Source organism: Pseudophryne corroboree, chromosome 3 (genome assembly GCF_028390025.1).
Source record: "Pseudophryne corroboree isolate aPseCor3 chromosome 3, aPseCor3.hap2, whole genome shotgun sequence".
NCBI classification, from domain to species: Eukaryota; Metazoa; Chordata; class Amphibia; order Anura; family Myobatrachidae; genus Pseudophryne; species Pseudophryne corroboree.
In genome coordinates this window covers 92,548,209-92,575,486 of record NC_086446.1, presented here as the reverse complement: position 1 = coordinate 92,575,486, position 27,278 = coordinate 92,548,209, and the positions used below count along the sequence as shown (strand labels likewise).

At 48.5% G+C, this 27,278-nt stretch overlaps 1 protein-coding gene across 3 annotated transcripts; it reads left to right on the top strand.

Moving 5' to 3' along the window:
• The first annotated feature begins 388 nt into the window (after nucleotides 1-388).
• Nucleotides 389-8,782, top strand: LOC135054850 (oocyte zinc finger protein XlCOF7.1-like). Of its 3 annotated transcripts, none has more exons than XM_063958251.1 (5): nucleotides 389-689; nucleotides 1,931-2,099; nucleotides 2,240-2,431; nucleotides 3,236-3,359; nucleotides 6,141-8,782. In XM_063958251.1, the coding sequence occupies exons 2-5, from the start codon at nucleotides 2,022-2,024 to the stop codon at nucleotides 7,892-7,894; spliced, it is 2,148 nt and encodes a 715-aa protein (XP_063814321.1). In that variant the 5' UTR covers nucleotides 389-689; nucleotides 1,931-2,021; the 3' UTR covers nucleotides 7,895-8,782. The 3 variants fall into 3 exon arrangements, with proteins under 3 accessions (XP_063814321.1, XP_063814323.1, XP_063814322.1); XM_063958253.1 differs by lacking the exon at nucleotides 6,141-8,782 and adding an exon at nucleotides 5,628-6,100; XM_063958252.1 differs by lacking the exon at nucleotides 389-689 and adding an exon at nucleotides 704-799.
• Nucleotides 8,783-27,278: the final 18,496 nt, after the last annotated feature.

Below are 27,278 nucleotides of genomic sequence, written 5' to 3'. Positions count from 1 at the left end.
AGTACTACTACAGAACAGACAAATGGATAGTGGCAAACAATAATGCAGCAATGCATTCTGGATGTTGTAGTACTAGTGTCACTGCCTTTAGTGACACTTTAATCGCAACTACCAGAACCACTGTATCACATTCACAAGTGTGAATGGAACTGTAGAACGCCGGTGAAAGAATAAAGAGCTCAATCCGGCTAGCGATGAGCTACAACACGGAAGTGTGATGGAACGCACAATGCGGAAGTGTGATGGAACGCACAATGCGGAAGTCTGGTGGAACGCACAATGCGGAAGTCTAGTGTGGAACGCACAATCCGGAAGTGAGATACAGCATCCTGTTCTGGTTGGTTCTATATTGGAGTGGGAGAAGGGACCTTCTGACGTACCTAGGGGAGGAGACCCGTCACCAGGGGGAGGAGATGCGGCCGAACAAGGTACCCGAAAAGTACCCTCGCGGGCTCGCTTCGCTTGCCACGCTTCGGGCACGGTGGCTCGCTCCGCTCCGCTTCGCTCGCCACCTAATTACTAAAGGTAATAGTTGGTGGTGTGGATACTAGACCAACTGTACCGCTGGCGTAGCTCCTCCCCCTTGTGTCGTGGCTCCTCCCCCTGACGGCAAAGGTCCCTTAGGCCACTTGGATCTAGCCTCTACCATCCTGCTGGGAAGAAGGAGCTGATATATTTCCCCATTGCCGGTAAACAATGATAATACAGGGCACATTGTGCAGTAGGAGCTGATACTGAATGCACATGATACAAAAGGGAGGTAGACTGGAATAATGCTGTTTTTGCAATGTGTTCAGAGGTATGGTGGCTTCAGTGTATAATGGGCAGGTTATTGTTTACACTCGTTTTGTGTTATATAATCAGAGTACGGTAAGAGGTGGGGGGGACTCTGGTCATATAATGGGGAAGGGGGGCAAGTAAAGCATACATTTGTTTTGTATCAGGCAGTCAAGAGTTGGTGGTGGCCGTGGGGGGGTTCTAGGATAGTATAATAAATGGGGAGGACGGATATATTGGTTCTGTGCTGGTCTGAGATATTGGTATGGTAGCTAACAATGGATCTGCTATATAGAGCTCCAACACGGAACTGACATTGGTCAAATGTAAAATGTATCCATACATACAGCTGAGATAACCTTGATAGCAGACCACGCATATTTCACGTACTGACAGAGTACATATTATGCGCAGCATTGTCCTGAAAGCAATTTGCAAAGTTGTTGTTTTTTTTTTTTTTTTTGCTAAATAGTTAAGTAGCAACAAATTGGAATCTAGTGTATGAAAGCCTGGAGACCTTGGGGGTGATTCAGACCTGATCGTAGATACGTGATAAAAATGGCCAGCACAGGGAAAGTCAGCACCCCCTTCCCTGCTGACATGCATCTGTCGAGTAACCCTCTGCCTGCACAGCCTAGCTGTGAAGGCAGTCTGCTACCCGCCATGTTTAGGGTCGCCGCTGCCCGCTTCGCAGGTGATCTGGACACGCTCGCGTTGTCCGGACCGCACCCCCTCAACACCGCCGCAACACTCCCTCCCGACTGGTGACCACCTCTGTCTGTCAATCAGGCAGATGTGATTGCACAAGTGACATGCCGTCGCATCTCACTGTGTGCAGTGCAGCTACTGCACGTGCGCACACTTCACCGGCCTTCAGACTTCGAGCGCTGCCGCGTTACAGTCTGAATTAGGCCCCACGATGGAAACAAACCACTATATGTAAGTCCCAAAATGCTAAACTCCGTGGCGCAGGAACAGGTGAGGAGTGATTTAAAAAAAAAAAAAGCCTTTAATTATCTGAAGACTTTAAATCAGAGGTGTGATCATAAAGAGAGAAATGTGTGTCCTGCAAGAGATCAGAGTCTGCTAGATTACGAGCATGTTACCATATATATGTAATGATGCTTATATATTGCTTTTTCCTAAATTCCAGGAACAGTCTAGTGATTTTCCATGACGCCCTGTGAAGGATAAGCACGTGTATAGAGTCTTGTATTCATGAGCTGACCAGCAAGCTGCTGAGGATGGACAAGGACTGGAGTCACATGACTGAGAGGTTATTAAATCTCACCCTGGAGATCATCTACCTGCTGACCAGAGAGGTGAGGGGGTCACCGAATGTAACCGTTATCTCATCACTCTAGTAATGAAACAGGAAGGAATTCTGGGATCCATACAGAACATTCTGAAATACATTTTACTGGTTGTTGAACTTTGTTTTATTGTGTCTCCCATAAAACAGGATTACACAGTAGTGAAGAAGACCTCTATTGATCCTATGACACCCAGTATATGCCCCTGTTTGTCAGGAGGACGGGTCAGGACCCAGAACCCCATCCCGAAGCCTCCACCTCACTCACTGATACATGAGAGAGACAATGAGCAGAAGATCCTGGAACTCACCAACAAGATCATTCAGCTGATGACTGGAGAGGTGACTGCTGGGAATGGGGCATTATACAGTAACACCAGGGGAGGTGTCTGGGTGATGACTGGAGAGGTGACTGCTGGGAATAGGACATTATACAGTAACACCAGGGGAGGTGTCTGGGTGATGACTGGAGAGGTGACTGCTGGGAATGGGGCATTATACAGTAACACCAGGGGAGGTGTCTGGGTGATGACTGGAGAGGTGACTGCTGGGAATGGTACATTATACAGTAACACCAGGGGAGGTGTCTGGGTGATGACTGGAGAGGTGACTGCTGGGAATAGGACATTATACAGTAACACCAGGGGAGGTGTCTGGGTAATGACTGGAGAGGTGACTGCTGGGAATGGGACATTATACAGTAACACCAGGGGAGGTGTCTGGGTAATGACTGGAGAGGTGACTGCTGGGAATGGGACATTATACAGTAACACCAGGGGAGTGTCTGGGTGATGACTGGAGAGGTGGCTGCTGGGAATGGGGCATTATACAGTAACACCAGGGGAGGTGTCTGGGTGATGACTGGAGAGGTGACTGCTGGGAATGGGGCATTATACAGTAACACCAGGGGAGGTTTCTGGGTGATGACTGGAGAGGTGACTGCTGGGAATGGGGCATTATACAGTAACACCAGGGAAGGTGTCTGGGTGATGACTGGAGAGGTGACTGCTGAGAATGGGACATTATACAGTAACACCAGGGGAGGTGTCTGGGTGATGACTGGAGATGTGACTGCTGGGAATGGGGCATTATACAGTAACACCAGGGGAGGTGTCTGGGTGATGACTGTGTCATTGTGTGTGTCAGGTTCCTATAAGGTGTCAGGATGTCACTGTCTATCTCTCCATGGAGGAGTGGGAGTATGTAGAGGGACACAAGGATCTGTACAAGGATGTCTTTATGGAGAATCAACAGCCCCTCAGATCGCTGGGTAAGAGGAGTGTTAATCGCAGTTCTGTTTGTATATGTAGATGTTGTCATCACTATAAGGCAGATTTAACTAATGAGCGCAGTAACAGTTGTCTGATTTCTGCGAAGCCGCTGTAAGACGGTTAGATGGCAGTTTGCAGGTAACTGATTTGGCTTCTTTGTGAATACATACATGGGGACAGTGGTTGGCCATACCCCCTTCCCCATCACATGTCATCCCATCCAATCAGAAGTGTGCTGTTTTATATTCCCACCAACCGATGACTGAGATACAGACTGAAGGTCCTTTCTATTGATAATGTCGGTATTATCTTAGACCGCAAAGCTATACCTCTAAATACACTTTTACCGTTGAGCCGCTATGGCCGCTAAACTAAAAGCACGTGCTACGCACTTTGTACGCTATTTACGTACAGAGTCCTGCACGTGGTACGCACTTGGCGTACACACGCTGCGCTGAGTGTACGGAATACACACAGCGAGCGCACACACGATGGTTAACCTTTAAACCTTGTTAATGATACAATGTAATCATGTGCTTACACCTTAAACCTTTAACAGCAAAGTACTGCAATGATGTTATACCTTTAAACCTTAAGTAGCGCTGGCGGTACAAAGTACCCGCAGTGCGTACACCTTATCAACATTTATACACCTTATACAGATAAATCTACTTTAAAGCCCAGGCAGGAAAGTGAAAACACAACACTGATTTGTAGTTGCAACCACAGGGTTCTAAGGCCTCCGTGGATTAATTCCAAAAGGTAAAAACAATACAAATCATACACTACAGGCTAACAAGTAAATCTAAACAGAATAATGGCTACAGAGAATATACATACGTGAGAATGTTCGCAAGCGCAACCCGAGTCGGTCCTCCGCTGGTCATACAGATAGCGTTTAGAGTCTTCTGATCGGCCAGGCAACAATGGTCTTTTTATACACAACATGCATACACAATACAATGGTCACTGTAATCTCATTGTCCATTGGACACAGGGATGTGTCTCTACATTACAGCAAAGGTCATAGGTGGATTTGAAAGGGTGGGCGATGTCTTTCCCCAACTGCTCTTGTGGGTGGTATCCTCTGGATTCCCGCCACATACATAAAATACAGTAAATACAGTTAATGTTCATATTCTACTTTTGTACATAACTATACGCAGGAACAAGCGATCTTTCTCTAACTAACACCAGAATGTTACCCTCAAAATACCCTACAGCTGGATACTAGACATCACCTTCCAACCTTTATCTGACCTTTCCTATCATGCAAAGGCGAATCTCTCTGTCCAGGAACTGTTTAAACTATTAATACTCGCTGACATGGTCTAGGGGAACTATATCTAAAATGTACGCTATATGGGTTAAATATGTAATGTTCTAATAACACGCTACGCGCTTACAAACTCCGCCGTAAATACCCATATCACGCGCATGATCGCCGGAGCGATCCTACGCAAATTGGGGATATGTGCACGTACGGAGGACTGAGTGCACGAGCAGCGGGCATGTGCATGGAGTTAGTACAAGGCATATGCATTACAATATTTTTCGACTTTGACACTATGCACACTGAATGTGATTTAGGCACATCAGGGCGGCCGGGCAGCATCTCTCCTTCATAGCCACATCTATGCAGCCTATGGCTACCGAGGAACACAAAGTGCAGGAGAGGACAGGGCTATGCTAAATTGTCACTTCTATCGCCCTCTAACACTTAATCTAGAACTTTTTTAGCACCTAAATTGTCATTTACCAACGTAGCACTTTTTAACACCCTAATTATTGGCTGTCACCTATGCAACACTCTCAACACATAGCTGCTGCTTCTTACTAATGTAACAACTTTTAGCACTTAAACCTCTCACTAGTGTGATGCTTTGGGGCAGTTGGCTTGTGCTTGCCTGGGGAGTCCAATGCTCTGGACTTGAATCTTAGAAATGTTAGAACTCACCAGGCGAGGTCACCTGGTCACGGCTGGTGAGTCCATATCTTTGGCCAAAATTATGCTAAGCACCTCAATTTTAATTTGTTATATTGCAGTTAAGTTTATTAGAATTGGTCCGATTAGCAGTGTTTAGTACTTAGAGTGTGCACCTGCATTTTCTGTATGGAAATCAGTGGCAAACGCAGGATTTTGAAATGAGGGTTTCCAAATAATTGGTTACAGAACCAAAGAAAAAGAGCACAGTTACTGACCCCCCCCTTCCCCCCGTAGACAGAAAGCACAGACACCATCATTATCACCCGTACCCATGTTGTAGGGCAGAGTGACCAGAGGGCGGCCTGTCACTGAGGACCCAGTAGCCAGTGGTAGTGAGAAGCCGAGGGGGCAGAGGAGGTCCCAAAGTGACTGAGGATCATTAAAAGAGAGCCGAAAACGTGGAAAAGGGGGTCCCCGGAGGAAGGAAAAGCACTACTGCGCGGCTGGACAGATACCTTACCTAAAGCGGGAGGACCCGAGGAGCCGTTGTTCCCTGCACTCACCAGGATAAGGGGAACATTCCCCCTTTATAAATTAAATAATGGGGAAGAGGATAACAACAGGGGATCCTACCCCTGGTTTGCAATATACACATTTGTGATTTGTCATCAATGAACTTAAAATACCTCTGTAATGCAACATCATCAATATTCTGGGGTGTATTTACCAAGTGGTGGCTAAGTAAATATTCCCTCTTAGTAAATATATCTCAGAAATGTCACTCCCAGGTGCCTTTTCTACTCTCTATACCAGTGTTTATATATTCTAATCACAATGTATGTCTCCCCAACAGATTTTACAGAGGCTAGGAAAATATCCAGTGTATCCCAGACGCCTATTTCTCCAAGAGAATTTCTAACTGAGGGTCATGGTGCTGTTATAAATATTGAGACCGCAACAGATGAACAAAAGATTGACTGTCTTGGGGATTTAATTGAGGAACCAATTGTATGTGAAGGCAATTATACACCCACATGTCATACACAGTATACAGCTACTCATATTAAGGATGATTCAGTCTCCTGTGATGGAGGAGACCTCACACACACTGACCTATATACTCCCACATATGTTACACAGTATACATCTACTCACATTATGAAGGAACCAGCCTCATGTGACGGAGGAGACCTCATACACACTGATAATTATACACCCACATATCCTACACAGTATACATCAACTCATATTAAGGAGGAACCAGTCTCATGTGATGGAGGAGACCTCACACACACTGACCTATGTACTCCCACAGATCATACACAGTATACATCTACTCATATTATGGAGGAACCAGTCTCATGTGAGGTACGGGACCTCACACACACTGACATGTATATAACCACAGATCATACACAGTATACAGCAACTCATATTAAGGAGGAACCAGTCTCATGTGATGGAGGAGACCTCACACACACTGACATGTATACACCCACAGGTCATACACCGTATACATCTACTCATATTAAGGAGGAACCAGTCTCGTGTGATGGAGGAATTCTCACACACACTGATAATTATGCTCCCACAGATCATACACAGTATACAGCTACCCATATTATGGAGGAATCAATCACAGAGCAGGCACAGTATACATCTGTCTATTCTGAGGAGCCCAGTAACAATATGCATCAGGCAGGAGAGAAACCGTTTTTATGTTATGAGTGTGGAAAGTGTTTTAGACGGAACTCTGAGCTTCTTATACACAAAAGGACTCACACGGGGGAGAAGCCGTTTTCCTGTTCTGTATGCGGGAAATGTTTTACAACCTACTCGAATCTTGCCCCACACCAGAGGACTCACACGGGAGAGAGGCCTTATTCCTGCTCGGAATGCGGGAAGTCTTTTGTCACCAACTCCAACCTTGCTCTGCACCAGAGGACTCACACCAGCGAGAAGCCCTACTCTTGCTCTGAATGCGGGAAGTGTTTCATCAGTAACTCGCACCTTATTAGACACTGTAAGATTCACACAGGGGATAAACCACATGCTTGCGCTGTTTGTGGGAAATCCTTTATCACCAACTCTGATCTCAAAAGACATTTCAAAATTCATCTTGAGGAGAGACCATATACTAGCCCCGAACATAGTGACTATTTTATTAACGAATCAGGGCAGGTGGAACTGCAGGGGATACCCACAGGAGAAGATCCGTATTCTTGGTCCGACTTTGGGAAACGTTCTCTCTCTAACCCAGTCCTAAGCAGCAGCAGGAGAACCCACAGAGGCTGCCGGCCGTATACTTGCTCTGAGTGCGGGAAGTGCTTTACCTGTAAGTCCAATCTCTCTCTGCACACAAGGACTCACACGGGAGAAAAGCCCTTCTCTTGCTCTGTCTGCGGAAAGTGCTTTGTCAGCAACTCACATTTGATTAGACACGGAAGAATCCACACAGGCGAGAAGCCGTTCTGTTGCACTGAATGTGGCAAGTGCTTCATTAATAAGTCCGATCTAAAAAGACATCATAGGGTTCACGCCGTAGAGAAGCCAAACGCCGCATTCGGATGGCAGGGAAGTTTTAGCCGTAACTCTCGGGATAGCTGACATGGGATAGAACATATGTGGCACTAAATTTGGGAAATCGTTTAGACATATTTTGGTTATTAACAGATATCAGGGAGTAGATTTACTAACGCTTCCAATGATGAAAAGTGGAGATGTTGCCCATAGCAACCAATCAGATTTTAGCTGTCATTTCTATATTGCATTATAGAAAATGATAGACAGAATCTGATTGGTTGCTAAGGTAAACACCTTCACTTGTCTGCTTTAGCAGTGTTGACATCAAATGCTGTGGAATCGATTGCCAATTGTTTTAGAACCATCAGAAGGAAACCATCACTGGTTTAGCCATCAAGCACTACTGAGCAGCAGTGGCTCCTACCTGGGTGGCGGATGAGGGTTGCCGCTGGCCATGCTGCCGGGTCTCCACCGCCTTGTCCCCGTTGCCTGGTCCCTGCCGCTACCTGGGTCCCGGCACCTGTACTATGAAGTTCAGAGATGCCAGGTGCAGGTGCAGTAGCGGCGATGATACTGCGCTTGCACAAATCCCTGGCTTCTATGGACTGCATTGGCTGCAGTCCGCAGAAGCTGGCTTGGACTGACGAGGCAGAGAGTGGCTTACTATAGGTAGCCAGCTCTCTGTTAATTGCAACCCAGTCTGGCAGTCCCGGAGGGAGGAAACTCCTGCCAATGGGACTGCCCTGTGTGTCTGTGACTGACGGGTAGGAGTTCCAATAGGAAGTCAGTGCCAGTCACAGTGAAGACAGTGCAGTCTAACGGACTGCATCTGGCTTCACTGACAGCTGGGTGGCAAATTTTACCTGGGGGGGCTGCACTCCTAGATAAAAACAGACACTGCTGTTGAGCACTGCTCTATCTGACTAGTGCCACCATTGTTTTTTCAATTGATGACGTGGGGGGGGGGGGGGGGCACTTTCCAATGGTCATAGACCATCGATGGTTTCAAAGCACTGATAGCCATTCCTAAGCTTTATTAAATCTACCCCCAGGTTACTCGCATAAGTGATGAAATGTATTGCTGCTGTGCACGCACTGAACAGAAATAAATAACTTTGGTTTTGTTAATAAAAGAACAGACTCTGATTCTATCACTTGCTGTGTGCCGGGACATCCTGGGTCTTTACAGGAGGTGTGATACAGTAATCCCCAGTATCTGATCGCCATAGTCCAGCACGTGACTCCCGCTGAAACTAGCGATCTGACGACAACCTAGCCACGGTCTCTGGCGCTGATTCAGAGGTGGCCGCTGTTCCAGTTTTTACACGTGTGCGATATTTTGGGGACTGCGCATGCGTCTCGATACAGCTGCGTCAGACGCAGTGCGATGTAAGCAGCAGCTAGATTGACATGCTACTGCTGTTCAGTGGCGAAGACGGGGAGCGTTGCACAGAATGGAAGTTGATCCGATGATGCAGCTGCAGACGCAGCAGCAGATCAGAGAAGCCGTCAGTGGGCGTATTATTGCACAAGACGCCTCCTGCTTCATATGAATATTTTCGCACAGCTGCTGCATACCAATATACATCTACATCAGCGTCCACCTCTGCTTCAGACCCACTGTTCTATATAAAAGAGGAAGCCCTTGCAGTATATATACCAAGGTGTACACAGCCCATTCAGCTAACACATGGGTGTTCTACATGCGGCCCTCCAGCTGCTGTGGAATTACACGTCCTGCCACAGTTTTAGCATGATTGAAGCTAGATCCAAGTGGGCTAAGGGACCTTTTCCATCAGGGGGAGGAGCTAGGCTAGCGGGATAGTTCCTCTACTATCCACGCCACCAACTATTACCTTTAGTAATCAGGTGGCGAGCGAAGCCACCAAAGTGTGGCGAGCGAAGCGAGCCCGCAAGGGTACTTTTCGGGTACCCTGTTCGGCCGTAGCTCCTCCCCTAGATACGTCAAAAGGTCCCTTCTCCCACTCCGATATAGAATCAACCGGTTTAGCATGTCTCAATAGGACAACTGTGCCAGGGCATGCTGGGATGTGTAGTATCACTGCAGCTGGAAGGCCGCCTGTTGAATACCCCTGAGTTAACAAGCTCCCACCATCCAGCACCACTCACAAGCTCCCCCACCTGTACAGCAAACCATTGGCATCAGTATGAGGCCTCCTTTCAGGTTTGTTCCATTGCCCTAGTGCTCAGCACTGCCATAAAAGTGATTGAGGACCTTGATGATCAGACCAATCCTTGGAGTGATGTGTGCAGGGCGGCCAATCTGGGGGAAGGGGGGTAGATGTCACAGTGAATCAGGACTGCTATTGGCCGAGCAAACACCTTATGCACATTCATTTCTGAGCACGCTGGTTGCTTTGTATGCATGAACGCTCCTAATAGTGTCACACGCAGGTAACTGGTGCATGGTGAGCTTCTGATCGGAAGGGAAACCGGGAGCCCACATCTGGATCCCCAGGCAGAGGTCTCAGCAGATCTAGTTTTATAATAACTATGTAATTATTATTGTTTATTTATACAGTGTCAGTCTGTAAGCAGCACTATGCAGAGGATATGTAATAATACACATCGGACCCTGCCCCATTTTAGTTTACAGCAGTGGTTCCCAAACTTAACAGTCCAGGTTTTAAGGATATCCATGCTTAAGCACAGGTGACTTAATGCCTCAGTTTGATTATACAATCTGTACAAGCATGGGTATCCTTAAAACCTGGACCGTTAGGGTGCCTTGTGGACCGAGTCTGAGACACATTGTCTTACAAAGCTCCCTCCGTCCTCCACCTCCACCTCTACACATACGGGGCCCTGACTGGAAAGCCTAACCCCAGAACTGGGAGTGTACACTGTTTGTTGTTCCTTGGTGTACTGACCTTGATCATGCCTGTTATTTGCCTGCTCTGACCTCAGCTTCTGTGTCTGTTCTATTTTGTTGGATGCTGATTCGTTGCTGTAGCTGCGTCAGTACCGGTTAACACAACCCATTGTAAGCTAACACCTTATGTCAGGGGTATGCAACATGCTGCCCTCCAGCTGTCATGGAACTAAACATCCCGGCATAGTTTTGCTATATAAGGGCATGCTGGGATGTATAGTTCTACAGAAGCTGGGTAGGGGTGGGGGGGGTCGCATTTGAATACCACTGCCTTATGTTTTTGGACTGTGGGAAGAAACACAAACTCCACACAAACCGGACCATAGTTGGATTCGGATGCCTGACCCCAGAACTGCAATTTAGGACAAGGAGCCTTCCATGGGTGAAGAAGGCAGTAGCCTGGTAACTGGTGTTACTGGTCTCACGTGATATGACTTACAGCAGGCATGTCCAAACTGCGGCCCTCCAGCTGTTGTGAAACTACATATCCCAGCATGCCCTGACACAGATTTGCTGTCAGAGAATGCTAAAGCTGTGTCAGGGCATGCTGGGATGTGTAGTTTCTCAACAGCTGGAGGGCCGCAGTTTTGGACATGCCTGACTTACAGGCCACTTTCTGTTGAAAGCTGAAATAAACCACAGTTGAACCATGACACGCTGACACTCAGCATATATCTACAATAAATACCTCTAGTAACCCCAAGGCCATCCATATCACAAGAGGGTCATTTGGAGAAAATTATATTCCATAGTGTTAGTGGCGCATCTTACTGCCTCTTAGAACGTACAATCGGCTCAAGCCAATATGTGCTAGCAGCCAGAGTGACACAGACCTGAGCAGGTAATGATTGGTTTTCCAGCACAGAACTTGTTCCACACTTGGCGACTTCCTGACTCCGGGAGAGGGCAGCCAGGATGACACTACAGGGGGCGTGGCATTATGTTATGTGGGCGGAGTAGGGGCGTGAACATGCAATAGTGTCATCGCAGTCCCGCCCCCTGCTCTACAATGCGGCTGCGGGGTGTATGGGTGGCTAGGAGGGCTGGCAGGTTGGTGTGGGTAGGCTCCGGGAGACTTGAACTCCTTTCCGGGGGGCCAGGAGTTCCTCACGATTTTCGGGAGCCTCCTGGCCGTTCTGGGAGGGTAGGCAAGTATGACTTGTTCACTATAAAACAAAAACATTAATATCAGAAGTGTTTTTGTAGTATAATTGCACATACTGTACTTTTTATGTATTTGTATGTAAATTATTTGTAGTTTATGGGTGCAAATAGAGTATATTTTGACACAAAGCTAAATGTTCTATACAGTAGGGTATCTTTACAAAGTGTGCACCTGCGAACGACCTGTGCTGTTATCTAATAAAATGACTGAACAATTAAAGATATTAACATATAGGGCCTAATTCAGTAAGGATTGCATGCTGGAGGTCGCCCAGCATGCTGACTGCCGCCTCCCCCAGTTCATCAAGCAGAAATTGCGAACGCATCGCAATTTCTGCTTGTTAGCAGAAATTAAGGTTGTTTCCTGCCGGCGCAGCTTAGCTGTGCCCGCAGAAGTCCCGCCGCCATGTTCTTGATCGCAGCGGTTGGGCGTGATGTCATACAGCTACCCTGATCATGCCCCCGTTCGCGATGCACTGCTCCTGTTCGTCCGGCTCCACCCCCGCAACACTCCGTCTCCTCCCTAGAAAAGCGTTGCCCCCCGCCCTGCCACCGCCTCTGCCTGATTGACAGGCAGAGGCGATCGCATTTTCTGCACACCACTCCCCCTCCGAAAATGCGCATGCGCCCACATATTTCTCTGACGTCCTAGTGGATGCTGGGGACTCCGTAAGGACCATGGGGAATAGCGGCTCCGCAGGAGACTGGGCACAGCTAAGAAAGATTTAGGACTACCTGGTGTGCACTGGCTCCTCCCACTATGACCCTCCTCCAGACTTCAGTTAGAATCCTGTGCCCGGCTGAGCTGGATGCACACTAGGGGCTCTCCTGAGCTCCTAGAGAGAAAGTATATTTTAGGTTTTTTATTTTACAGTGAGATCTGCTGGCAACAGACTCACTGCAGCGAGGGACTAAGGGGAGAAGAAGCGAACCTACCTAACTGGTGGTAGCTTGCGCTTCTTAGGCTACTGGACACCATTAGCTCCAGAGGGATCGACCGCATGGAACCGGCCATTGGTGTTCGGTCCCGGAGCCGCGCCGCCGGCCCCCTTACAGAGCCAGAAGCAAGAAGAATCTGGAAAATCGGCGGCAGAAGACATCAGTCTTCACCAAGGTAGCGTACAGCACTGCAGCTGTGCGCCATTGCTCCTCATACACACTTCACACTCCGGTCACTGAGGGTGCAGGGCGCTGGGGGGTAGGGGCGCCCTGAGAAGCAATAAATACACCTTGGCTGGCAAATATATCACAATATATAGCCCCAGAGGCTATATATGTGATAAATACCCCTGCCAGAATCCATAAAAAAGCGGGAGAAAAGTCAGCCGAAAAAGGGGCGGAGCTATCTCCCTCAGCACACTGGCGCCATTTCTCCCTCACAGCTCCGCTGGAAGGAAGCTCCCTGGCTCTCCCCTGCAGTCTACACTACAGAAAAGGGTAAAAAAGAGAGGGGGGGCACTAAATTTAGGCGCAATATACATATAGCAGCTATAAGGGGATATAATTTAGTTAATCCCTGATTTATATAGCGCTCTGGTGTGTGCTGGCATACTCTCTCTCTCTGTCTCCCCAAAGGGCTTTGTGGGGTCCTGTCTTCTGTCAGAGCATTCCCTGTGTGTGTGCGGTGTGTCGGTACGGCTGTGTCGACATGTTTGATGAGGAGACTTATGTGGAGGAGGAGCAGGTGCCTATAAATGTGTTGTCACCCCCTGCGGGGCAGACACCGGAGTGGATGGACTTGTGGAAGGAATTACGCGAAAGCGTCGACTCCTTACATAAAAAATTTGACGACATGCCAAATGCGGGGCAGCCGGCTTCTCAGCCCGTGCCTGCCCAGACGTCTCAAAAGTCATCAGGGGCTCTAAAACGCCTGCTACCTCAGATGGCAGACGCAGATGTCGACACGGATACTGATACCAGTGTCGACGACGAAGAGACTAATGTAATGTCCAATAGGGCCACTCGTTATATGATTGAGGCAATGAAAAATGTTTTACACATTTCTGAGGTGACCCCAGGTACCACAAAAAAGGGTATTATGTTTGGGGAGAAAAAACTACCAGTAGTTTTTCCCCCTTCTGAAGAATTGAATGAAGTGTGTGAACTAGCGTGGGCTTCCCCCGATAAAAAATTGGTAATTTAAAAAAAATTACTAATGGCGTACCCTTTCCCGCCAGAGGATAGGTCACGTTGGGAAACACCCCCTAGGGTGGATAAAGCACTTACGCGCTTATCAAAAAAGGTGGCACTGCCGTCCCAGGAAACGGCCGCCCTAAAGGAACCTGCTGACAAAGCAGCTGCATGGTCAGACTCCCTGTCAGAAAACATTGACACCCTAGACAGGGACACTATATTGCTAAACGTAGAGCATATTAAAGACGCTGTCTTTTACATAAGAGATGCACAGAGGGATATTTGCCGGCTGGCATCAAAAATAAGTGCACTGTCCATTTGTGCCAGGAGAGGGTTATGGACCCGGCAGTGGACAGGTGATGCAGATTCTAAAAGGCACATGGAAGTTTTGCCTTATAAGGGTGAGGAGTTGTTCGGGGATGGTCTTTCAGACTTAGTGTCCACAGCAACAGCTGGGAAGTCAGCATTTTTGCCACATGTCCCCTCACAACCAAAGAGAGCACCGTATTATCAGGTGCAGTCCTTTCGCCCCCAAAAGAGCAGACGGGGTAGAGGCGCGTCCTTTCTGCCCAGAGGCAGAGGTAGGGGAAAAAAGCTGCAGCATACAGCCACTTTCCAGGAACAAAAGTCCTCCCCCGCTTCTTCTGCTAAGTCCGCCGCATGACGCTGGGGCTCAGCAGGCGGAGCCAGGTACGGTGGGGGGCCGTCTCAAAAACTTCAGCAATCAGTGGGCTCGCTCACAGGTAGATCCCTGGATCCTTCAAGTGGTATCTCAGGGGTACAGGCTGGAATTCGAGACATCCCCCCCCCCCGCCGTTTCCTCAAATCTGCCTTACCAACGACTCCTTCAGAAAGGGAGGCTGTGTTAGAGGCAATTCACAAGCTGTATTCCCAGCAGGTGATAGTCAAGGTGCCTCTACTTCAACAAGGACGGGGTTACTATTCCACAATGTTTGTGGTACCGAAACCGGACGGTTCGGTGAGACCCATTTTAAATTTGAAATCCTTGAACACATATTTAAGAAAATTCAAGTTCAAGATGGAATCGCTTAGGGCGGTTATTGCAAGCCTGGAAGAGGGAGATTACATGGTATCTCTGGACATCAAGGATGCTTACCTGCATGTCCCCATTTACCATCCTCACCAGGAGTACCTCAGATTTGTGGTACAGGATTGTCATTACCAATTCCAGACGTTGCCGTTCGGCCTGTCCACGGCACCGAGGGTATTTATTTATTTATTAACAGTTTCTTATATAGCGCAGCATATTCCGTTGCGCTTTACAATTAGAACAACAGTAAATTTACCAAGGTAATGGCCGAAATGATGATACTCCTTCGGAAAAAGGGAGTTTTAATTATCCCATACTTGGACGATCTCCTGATAAGGGCGAGGTCCAGAGAGCAGTTGTTGGTCGGCGTAGCATTATCTCAGGAGGTGCTACACCAGCACGGTTGGATTCTGAATATTCCAAAGTCTCAGCTGGTTCCGGCGACACGTCTACTGTTCCTGGGGATGATTCTGGACACAGTCCAGAAAAAAGTGTTTCTCCCAGAGGAGAAAGCCAAGGAGCTGTCGTCTCTAGTGAGAGGCCTCCTGAAACCAAAACAGGTGTCGGTGCATCATTGCACGCGAGTCCTGGGAAAGATGGTAGCTTCCTACGAAGCGATTCCATTCGGCAGGTTCCATGCCAGAACCTTTCAGTGGGACCTGTTGGACCAATGGTCCGGATCGCATCTTCAAATGCATCGGTTGATAACCCTGTCTCCAAGGACCAGGGTGTCTCTGCTGTGGTGGCTGCAGAGTGCTCATCTCAGAGAGGGCCGCAGATTCGGCATACAGGACTGGGTCCTGGTGACCACGGATGCCAGCCTTCGGGGCTGGGGTGCAGTCACACGGGGAAGAAACTTCCAAGGGCTTTGGTCAAGTCAGGAGACTTCCCTACACATAAATGTTCTGGAACTGAGGGCCATTTACAATGCCCTAAGTCAAGCAAAGCCCCTGCTTCAAAACCAGCCGGTTCTGATCCAGTCAGACCACATCACGGCAGTCGCCCATGTAAATCGACAGGGCGGCACAAGAAGCAGGACGGCGATGGCAGAAGCCACAAGGATTCTCCGATGGGCGGAAAATCACGTGTTAGCACTATCAGCAGTGTTCATTCCGGGAGTGGACAACTGGGAAGCAGACTTCCTTAGCAGGCACGACCTCCACCCGGGAGAGTGGGGACTTCATCCAGAAGTCTTCCAACTGATTGTAAACCGTTGGGAAAAGCCACAGGTGGACATGATGGCGTCCCACTTGAACAAAAAGCTAGAGAAATATTGCGCCAGGTCAAGAGACCCTCAGGCGATAGCTGTGGACGCTCTAGTGACACCGTGGGTGTACCGGTCGGTTTATGTGTTCCCTCCTCTTCCTCTCATACCCAAGGTACTGAGGATAATAAAGAAAAGAGGAGTAAGAACTATTCTCATTGTTCCAGATTGGCCAAGAAGGTCTTGGTACCCGGAACTTCAAGAATTAATCTCAGAGGACCCATGGCCTCTGCCGCTCAGACAGGACCTGCTGCTGCAGGGGCCCTGTCTGTTCCAAGACTTACCGCGGCTGCGTTTGACGGCATGGCGGTTGAACACCGGATCCTAAAAGAAAAGGGTATTCCGGAGGAAGTCATTCCTACGCTTATTAAAGCTAGAAAAGATGTAACCGTACATTATCACCGCATATGGCGAAAATATGTTGGGTGGTGTGAGGCCAGGAAGGCCCCAACGGAGGAATTCCAGCTAGGTCGATTTCTGCACTTCCTACAGTCAGGGGTGACTATGGGCCTAAAACTGGGTTCCATTAAGGTCCAGATTTCGGCTCTGTCGATTTTCTTCCAAAAAGAACTGGCTTCACTGCCTGAAGTTCAGACATTTGTCAAGGGAGTGCTGCATATTCAGCCTCCTTTTGTGCCTCCAGTGGCACCGTGGGACCTCAACGTGGTGTTGGGTTTCCTAAAGTCACATTGGTTTGAGCCACTCAAAACCGTGGATTTAAAATATCTCACATGGAAAGTGGTCATGCTTTTGGCCTTGGCTTCGGCAAGGCGGGTGTCAGAATTGGCGGCTTTGTCATGTAAAAGCCCCTATTTGATTTTCCATATGGATAGGGCAGAATTGAGGACTCGTCCCCAGTTTCTTCCTAAGGTGGTATCAGCTTTTCACTTGAACCAACCTATCGTGGTGCCTGCGGCTACTAGGGACTTGGAGGACTCCAAGTTACTGGACGTAGTCAGGGCCTTGAAAATTTATGTTTCCAGGACGGCTGGAGTCAGGAAGACTGACTCGCTATTTATCCTGTATGCACCAAACAAGATGGGTGCTCCTGCTTCAAAGCAGACTATTGCTCGCTGGATTTGTAGCACAATTCAGCTTGCGCATTCTGTGGCTGGCCTGCCGCAGCCTAAATCTGTAAAAGCCCATTCCACGAGGAAAGTGGGCTCTTCTTGGGCGGCTGCCCGAGGGGTCTCGGCTTTACAACTTTGCCGAGCTGCTACTTGGTCAGGGGCAAACACGTTTGCAAAATTCTACAAATTTGATACCCTGGCTGAGGAGGACCTTGAGTTCTCTCATTCGGTGCTGCAGAGTCATCCGCACTCTTCCGCCCGTTTGGGAGCTTTGGTATAATCCCCATGGTCCTTACGGAGTCCCCAGCATCCACTAGGACGTCAGAGAAAATAAGATTTTACTCACCGGTAAATCTATTTCTCGTAGTCCGTAGTGGATGCTGGGCGCCCGTCCCAAGTGCGGACTGTCTGCAATACTTGTATATAGTTATTGTTAACTACAAGGGTTATTGTTGAGCCATCTTTTGAGAGGCTCTGTTGTGTTCATACTGTTAACTGGGTATATTATCACGAGTTATACGGTGTGATTGGTGTGGCTGGTATGAGTCTTACCCGCGATTCAAAATCCTTCCTTATTGTGTCAGCTCTTCCGGGCACAGTATCCTTACTGAAGTCTGGAGGAGGGTCATAGTGGGAGGAGCCAGTGCACACCAGGTAGTCCTAAATCTTTCTTAGCTGTGCCCAGTCTCCTGCGGAGCCGCTATTCCCCATGGTCCTTACGGAGTCCCCAGCATCCACTACGGACTACGAGAAATAGATTTACCGGTGAGTAAAATCTTATTTTTTCTCAATAATTCCGGTTGAAACGCACACTGCGATCAAACCTGAATTAGGCCCATTGTGCGAGCAGTTTCTGAAAGCTGAAATGTAATTGTTTACACACTGCACCACACAATGCAAATGGTTAGTCCAACTACTGCAAATCAAGGTACTCACCCACTTTCAGCTGTGAGTAGGAACCTACATAAAAAACACAAGTGCGCCTCAATGTGCAAAGAAGGGAAAAAGCCATATCAGACCTGCTTGATTTAGTCCTGTTTATGGCTTAAGTTACTTGGATTTCTAGAGGGCAAATAATAGAAACATAGAATTTCATACCTCCCAACATGACCCTCTCCTGGAGGGACAGAATGCTCTGCTCCAGGACTTCCCTCTCAATTTAAAATTGCCCTCACCTGTGTTGAAACACCTTTTTTAATCAATTAACCTGTTTAAAGCAGGTGAGGCCAATCCTAAATTAAGAGGGAAGTCCAGGAACAGAGCATTTTGTCCCTCCTGTAATGGGTCACGTTGGGAGGTATGCACAATCTAATATACCACCCCCACCCCCCACCACCACCACTTCCGCTAGCGCCCACCTGTCTTTAGTGCCCCGGACACCCCCAAGGCGCTTAATCCAGCCCTGCACTTGTGTCTAGGGTTGCCACCTCATCCCTTTAATTCTGGACACATATTAATTACACAGGTCCTGTGGCTGGCTGACTTCAAGACTCCATTTCACCTGGTTTTAATCAGTCACAGAACCTGTGTAATTAATATGTGTCCAGAATTAAAGGGATGACGTAGCAACCCTACTTGTGTCTCATCAAAGCGTGGCCTGTCACCCATCTCTATAGGTCCCTACCATTGGCGTTTCTATAATGGGTGCAATGTGTGCGCTGCACACGGGCCCCTGGGTCCAGGGGGGCCCACACCGCACACACTGCAACCATTTTAATACTTACCATTCCGGAGTCCAGCGGCGGAAATCGCAGGCAAAATGGCAGCCGCGCATGCGTAGTAGCCAAATTGGTCTCCGGATCATGGAGGGCGCCATGTTTCCGGAGGCTCGCGCATGCGCAGTAGACTCCGGCACAATGCTGGAGTCTACAGCGCCGTACAGAGGAGGGGGGCCACCCGGAGGTGCACACGGGCCACCTCCTCTGTAGAAACGCCCCTGGTCCCTACCCATTACGTGTACCATGAGAAAATAAGAATTTACTCACCGGTAATTCTATTTCTCGTAGTCCGTAGTGGATGCTGGGTACTCCGTAAGGACCATGGGGTATAGACGGGCTCCGCAGGAGACTGGGCACTCTTAAAAGAAAGATTAGGTACTATATCTGGTGTGCACTGGCTCCTCCCTCTATGCCCCTCCTCCAGACCTCAGTTAGGGAAACTGTGCCCGGAAGAGCTGACATTACTAGGAAAGGATTTGGAATCCAGGGTAAGACTCATACCAGCCACACCAATCACACCGTACAACTTGTGATAACTATACCCAGTTAACAGTATGAACAATAACTGAGCCTCTCTCAACAGATACAATAACCCTTTAGTTAAGCAATAACTATATACATGTATTGCAGAGAGTCCGCACTTGGGACGGGCTCCCAGCATCCACTACGGACTACGAGAAATAGAATTACCGGTGAGTAAATTCTTATTTTCTCTGACGTCCTAGTGGATGCTGGGTACTCCGTAAGGACCATGGGGATTATACCAAAGCTCCCAAACGGGCGGGAGAGTGCGGATGACTCTGCAGCACCGAATGAGCAAACTCAAAGTCCTCCTCAGCCAGGGTATCAAACTTGTAGAATTTTGCAAAAGTGTTTGAACCCGACCAAGTAGCAGCTCGGCAAAGTTGTAAAGCCGAGACCCCTCGGGCAGCCGCCCGAGAAGAGCCCACCTTCCTCGTGGAATGGGCTTTTACTAATTTAGGATGCGGCAGTCCAGCCGCAGAATGTGCAAGCTGAATCGTGCTACAGATCCAGCGAGCAATAGTCTGCTTTGAAGCAGGAGCACCCAGCTTGTTGGGTGCATGCAGGATAAATAGCGAGTCAGTTTTTCTGACTCTAGCCGTCCTGGAAACATAAAGTTTCAGGGCCCGGACTACGTCCAGCAACTTGGAATCCTCCAAGTCCCTAGTAGCCGCAGGCACCACAATAGGTTGGTTCAAATGAAACGATGATACCACCTTAGGGAGAAATTGGGGACGAGTCCTCCATTCTGCCCTTTCCATATGGAAGATCAGATATGGGCTTTTACATGACAAAGCCGCCAATTCTGACACACGCCTAGTCCAAGCTAAGGCCAAAAGCATGACCACTTTCCACGTGAGATATTTTAGCTCCACGGTCTTAAGTGGCTCAAACCAGTGGGATTTTAGGAATCCAACACACGTTAAGATCCCAAGGTGCCACTGGAGGCACAAAAGGGGCTGAATATGCAGCACCCCTGTAACAACGTCCGAACTTCAGGCAGTGAAGCCAGTTCTTTTTGAGAGAAAAAGGGATAGGGCCGAAATCTTGGCCTCTATGGATCCTAATTTCAGGCCCATAGTCACTCCTGACTGTAGGAAGTGCAGGAATCGACCCCCCTGGAATTCCTCTATAGGGCCTTCCCGGCCACACACCAAGCAACCTATTTTCGCCATATACAGTGAAAAAGTCTTGCTGTCACGTCTTTCCTAGCCTTTATCAGCGTAGGAATAACTGCATCCGGAATGCCCTTTTCCGCTAGGATCCGGCGTTCAACCGCCATGCCGTCCAACGCAGCCGCGGTAAGTCTTGGATCCGACAGGGTCCCTGTTGCAACATGTCCTGACTGAGAGGCAGAGGCCATGGGTCCTCTGAGAGCATTTCTTGCAGTTCCGGGTACCGAGTCCTTCTTGGCCAATCCGGAGCAAAGAATATTGTTCACACTCCTCCGTTTATTACAATTCTCAGCCCTTGGGTCTGAGAGGAAGAGGAGGGAATATATAGACCGACTGGAACACCCACGGTGTTACTAGTGCGACCACAGCTATCGCCTGAGAGTCCCTTGACCCAGCGTAAAACCTTTTTTATCTTTTTATTGAGGTGGGACGCCATGTAGTCCACCTGAGGCAGTTTCCATCAATTTGCAAAACTGCGTGAAGACTTCCTGATAAAGTCACCACTTTCCCGGGTGGAGGTCGTGTCCACTCCCGGAATGAACACTGCTGACAGTGCGCTTACTTGATTCTCCGCCCAGCGAAGAATTCTGGTGGCTTCTACCCTCGCCACCCTGCTCCTTGTGCCGCCCTGGCGGTTTACATGAGCCCCTGCGGTCTGACTGGATCAGAACCGGTTGGTCGCGAAGCAGGAACTCGGCTTGACTTAGGGCGTTGTATATGGCCCTTAGTTCCAGGATATTGATGTGAAGGCAAGTCTGTTGGCTTGACCACAAACCTTGGAATTTTCTTCCCTGTGTAACTGCCCCCCACCCTCGGAGGCTTGCATCCGTGGTCACCAGGACCCAGTCCTGAATGCCGAATCTGCGGCCCTCGAGAAGGTGAGCACTCCGCAGCCACCACAGGAGAGACACCCTGGCCCTGGGGGATAGGGTGATTAACCGATGCATCTGAAGATGTGATCCGGACCACTTGTCCAGTAAGTTCCATTGTCCTTGCATGGAACCAGCCGAAGGGGATGGCCTCGTATGATGCCATCATCCTTCCCAGGACTCGAGTGCAGTGATGCACTGACACCTGTTTTGGTTTTCAATGGATTCCTGACCAGTGTCATGAGCTCCTGAGCTCTCTGTATCGGGAGATAAACCCTCTTCTGGTCTGTGTCTAGGATCATGCCTAGGCGAGGCAGATGAGCTGTAGGAACCAACTGCGACTTCGGAATATATAGAATCCAGTCGTGTTGCCGTTTCACTTCCAGAGAAGGTGATACGCTGTCCAGCAACTGCTCTCTTGATCTCGCTTTTATGAGGAGATCATCCAAGTATGTGATAATAGTGACACCTTGCTTCCGCATGAGCACCATCATATCCGCCATTACCTTGGTGAAATTGGTAATGACAATCCCGTACCGCAATTCTGAGGTACGCCTGATGAGGTGAATAAATGGGGACCCGAAGGTATGCATCCCTTCTGTCCCGATTAATTTCAGGCTTGCAATGACCGCTCTTAGCGATAACATCTTGAACCTGAACCTTTTCAGGTATATGTTCAGGGATTTTAATACAATATGGGTCTAACCGAACCGTCTGGTTTCGGGATTATAACATGGTCGAATAATAACACCCTCTTGTTGAAGGAGGGGACCCTTGACCACCACCTGTTGAAGATACAATTTACGAATTGCAGTTAACACTGGCTCCCTCTCTTCGGGGGAAGCCCGCCGGGTCCTCGGTGAGGGGGCATCTTCTCACAGTCCAGCCTGTATCCCTGCGATACAATTTCTATTGCTCAGGGATCTAACAGGGAGTGAACCCACTTGTGGCTGAACTTACGAAGGCGTGTCCCCACCGGGCCTAGCTCCGCCTGTGGAGCCCCAGCGACATGCGGTGGATTTTTGTAGAGGCCGGGGAGGACTTCTGTTCCTGGGGACTAGCTGTGTTGTACAGCTTCTTTCCTCTGCCCCCGGCTCTGACAAGAAAGGACGCACCTCAGACTTTCTTGTTTCTTTATTCGAAAAGCTGCATTTAATAATGTCGTGCTTTCCTAGGCTGTGCAGGAATATAAGGCAAAATATCAGAATTACCAGCTATAGCTGTGGAGACCAGGCCCGAGAACCTTTCTCCACACAATCCTCAGCCTTCCAAATGCCTCTTAAGTCGGCATCATCTGTCCAATGTATATTCTACAGGACACGTCAAGCAGAAATCGACATAGCTTTTGTCTCTAGGACCCAGTATACTCATGTCCCTCTGGGCATGCTTTATAATTATATATCTATCACTTAAGACAGCATCTTAAAATATTTATATGCATACTAGGGTCTCAATCTCTGCTGATAAGGTACCTGTCCACGCTGCCACAGCGCTATAAACCCATGCCGGCACAATCGCCGGTCTGGGTAGTATACTAGAATGTGCACACTATCTGCAGGATCCCTGAGAATAGCTAGTGCAAACAGGACACCCAAGGGGAAGATTCTCAACACATCCTGGCCCTAGTGGGGAAAGGATACAGCCTGAGAATTCTCTTGTGGGAAGCTGCCGTCTCTTGTCTGGAGATTCCCGCTCTTTTTCCTCATGAGAGGAGGGAAATTTACCTCAGCATTCTTCCCCTTAACATGTGTACTCTCGTGTCAGGGACAGATGAGTCATCAGTGATATGCAAATCATCTTTTATTCCAATAATCATATATTGAATATCTTTTAGCCCTCTTGGCTGTAACTTTGCATTATCGTAGTCGACAGTGGAGTTAAACTCCGTGTCGATACTTTGTTATTTTGGATAGTGAACATAGAGAGACTCTGAAGGACTCTGTGACATAGGGACAGACCAGGGTAGATTTCCTTTCTGTTCCCTAACCTTTTGTGCAATAATTTTACCTCAGCACTTACACATATCCAAACAGGTGTCGGCGTTGTCGACGGAGACACCCTCCCACACACATATCCGCTCTATCACCTCCTTAGAGGAGCCTTTTACCCATACTTGCCTACCTGACCCTCTCCATGAGGGAGAAAATGCTCTGTTCCTGGACTTTCCTGGTAATGTATGATTGCCATCACCTGTGGTGAGCTTATTAATTGATAAGAAAGGTGTTTCACCACAGGTGATGGCAATCATACATTACCAGGAAAGTCCAGGAACAGAGCATTTTCTCCCTCATGGAGAGGGTCAGGTAGGCAAGTATGCTTTTACCTCAGACATGTCGACACACGCGTACCGACACACCACACACACAGGGGATGCTCTATTTGAAGACAGTTCCCCCACCAGGCCCTTTGGAGAGATAGAGAGAGAGTATGCCAGCACACACCACAGCGCTATATAATACAGGGATGTACACTATACTGAGTGATTTTTCCCCTATAGCAGCTTATATACACAGTTTTGCGCCTAAATTTATGTGCCCCCCCTCTCTTTTTTACCCTTTGTGTACCAGGATCCTGCAGGGGAGAGCCTGGGGAGCTTCCTTCCAGCTGAGCTGTGAAGAGAAAATGGCGCCGGTGTGCTGAGGAAGAAGGCCCGGCCCCCTCAGCGGCGGGCTTCTGTCCTTTTATGTACTTTAATGGCGGGGGTTAATGCACATACACAGTTTATCAGACTGTATTATGTGCTTTTCGCCAAGTAAGGTAATCTAATTGCTGCCCAGGGCGCCCCCCCCTAGCGCCCTGCACCCATCAGTGACCGGAGTGTGTGGTGTGCTAAGGGAGCAATGGCGCACAGCTGCAGTGCTGTGCGCTACCTTAATGAAGACCGGAGTCTTCAGCCGCCGATTTTCAACTTCTCTTCGTTCTTCTGGCTCTGCAAGGGGGACGGCGGCGCGGCTCCGGGACCGGACGACCGAGGACTGGGCCTGTGTTCGATCCCTCTGGAGCTAATGGTGTTCAGTAGCATTAGAAGCCCAAGCTAGCTGCAAGCAGGTAGGTTCGCTTCTTTCCCCGCAGTCCCACGTAGCAGTGAGTCTGTTGCCAGCAGATCTCACTGAAAATAAAAAACCTAACAAATACTTTCTTTTCTAGGAAGCTCAGGAGAGCCCCTAGTGTGCATCCAGCTCAGGCCGGGCACAGATACTAACTGAGGTCTGGAGGAGGGGCATAGAGGGAGGAGCCAGTGCACACCAGATATAGTACCTAATCTTTCTTTTAAGAGTGCCCAGTCTCCTGCGGAGCCCGTCTATACCCCATGGTCCTTACGGAGTACCCAGCATCCACTAGGACGTCAGAGAAAGAGAGGTGATGTTTGCAATGGATAACTGCCAAGTTAGCATAAAGCGAGGCAGAATTAATTTCAGAGAGGAATCTGCATGACATTTGCTTGAAGCTCGAATTGTTGTACACATTCCCCTCTTTTATTCTAGCAAATGGTTTAAGACACTTGGGGGGCAGCAGTGCTAAGCATTGGAAAGAGATAAAGTACCAACCAACCAGCTCCTCCAAGTGTCATTTTTCAAACACAGCCTGTGACATGACAGTTAGGAGCTGATTGGTTGGTACTTTATCTCTCTCAAAGGCTCAGGTCTGAATTAGGCCCATGTATAGTGAGGTTTCAGATGGAAGACTGAACTCCAGGATTCCACATCTATATATAGAAAAGGCAAAAAAGGAGAATGACTGATTGACTCATGACGAAATCTCAAGGCCTACAATTTTGAAACTTGATAGGTAACTTCTCCTTAGGTCCCAGGTGCTTGCTAAGAACTGGTTTTACAAATGTCACTGTCCATCCATGGAAATCGCAAAAAAATGGGTGTGTGTATGTACAGTATGTATGTATGTATGTATGTATGTGTATATGTATGTTCCAGCATAACTCCGGAATGCCAATTTACACCAAACTTGGTACACATATGATTTACAATCTGGGAACAAACATTGTGGGGGTAAGACACCCCCAGCACCCCTAGGGCATACTTGCCTACTTTTGAAAAAGCATTTCAGGGAGATTGTGACAGTGACACCTATCAGCGCGGACGTGTACTGCTACATCGGAGAGGCGTGTCATGAAAATGACTTACATCCAAATGTAAATGAGCCCCAAAGTTAGTAAGATCTACTTGTTGAAGAAAATACACTGATATTTTGCAGGATTTGTTTGTGTATTGAAGAGGTTCCATATACTGTAAGTGACCACGAGAAACCTTATTTAAAATGCATGTAGCCATAGGGATCATTGTTTCTTATTCCCAATGCAGGAAAATGGCACCGATGATCCCCATTTGAATGTATATATCTGATTTATTCCCCCCCCCCCCCAAGAATGTAACAGCTATATAATGGGTTAAGATGCAATCAGGGAGATTGCTGGTCTATTGAGGGAGTCAGGGAGATTGCTACTATTTCAGGGAGACTCATGCAGAATGAGGGAGGGTAGGCAACTATGCCCTAGGGGTGGGACAGCAGCACAGGGTATGTCAGGAGGCAGCATAACTCCGGAATGCCTGGCCCAGTTTACACCAAACTTAGTACACAAATGATTTACAATCTGGGAACAAAAACTGTGGGGGTAATACACCCCTAGCACCCAGGGGCGTAGCCAGAACTTTGAGGGCCCCATAGCAACATTTTGAATGGTCCCTATCCCAATGCTTCTAGAGAGATAGTTCTCTCCAGCAATTCTTCATTGTAAGCCCCATAATAGTGCCCTAGTTTCTTTTATATACCATAGTATGTCCAGTGGCGGTTCTTGCCACGGGCAAGCAGGACTTTTGCCCGGGGCGCCGCCTTCCGGAGGGCGCTGGCGCCATCCGGAGGGCGCCGCACCGTGGCAAGATCCGCCACTGCTGCCCGCTGTGTCCCCCGTCCGCCTCCGCTGCCCGCTGCCGTCCCCGGCGCCTCCTGTAAAGGGAACTAGACGCTATGCGTCTAGTTTCCCTTCGTGGAGAGTAACTGCTGAGCGGTGCGCGATGACGTCATCGCGCACCGCACAGCAAAGGTCCTCTCCACGAAGGGAACTAGACGCATAGCGTCTAGTTTCTCTTCGTGGAGAGGACCTTTTGCTGTGCGGTGCGCGATGACGTCATCGCGCACCGCTCAGCATTCAAGCGGCGCTTTCAATGTACAGGGGGCGTGACTCACCACGCCCCCTGTATTAGGCCACGCCCCTTTCCTGCCCGGGGCGCTCTGCGCCCTTGAACCGGCCCTGAGTATGTCACATTGTAGGGCTGCCAGCGCACATTATGCAATACAGTACCCCAGCCTTAATGCACATTACTAGATAGTGTCCCCAGTCCATATTATGCCACATTACAGTGGCCCAGTTCATATTACTGTGTGTAACATTATACATATTACTGTAACATTATAATGCACTCCAGTTCATTTTATACCACAGTACAATGAGCAGGTCCAGGGGTGTAACTAGATATACAGATGAAGCCCTGCTCATCTATCCCTTTCATAGGATTAAGTGAGCCAGTGCTGTCGGACTTAATCCCCTGCTGTAATGATTTAATCCCCTGCTGTATTGTTCTCTCTGTAATGTA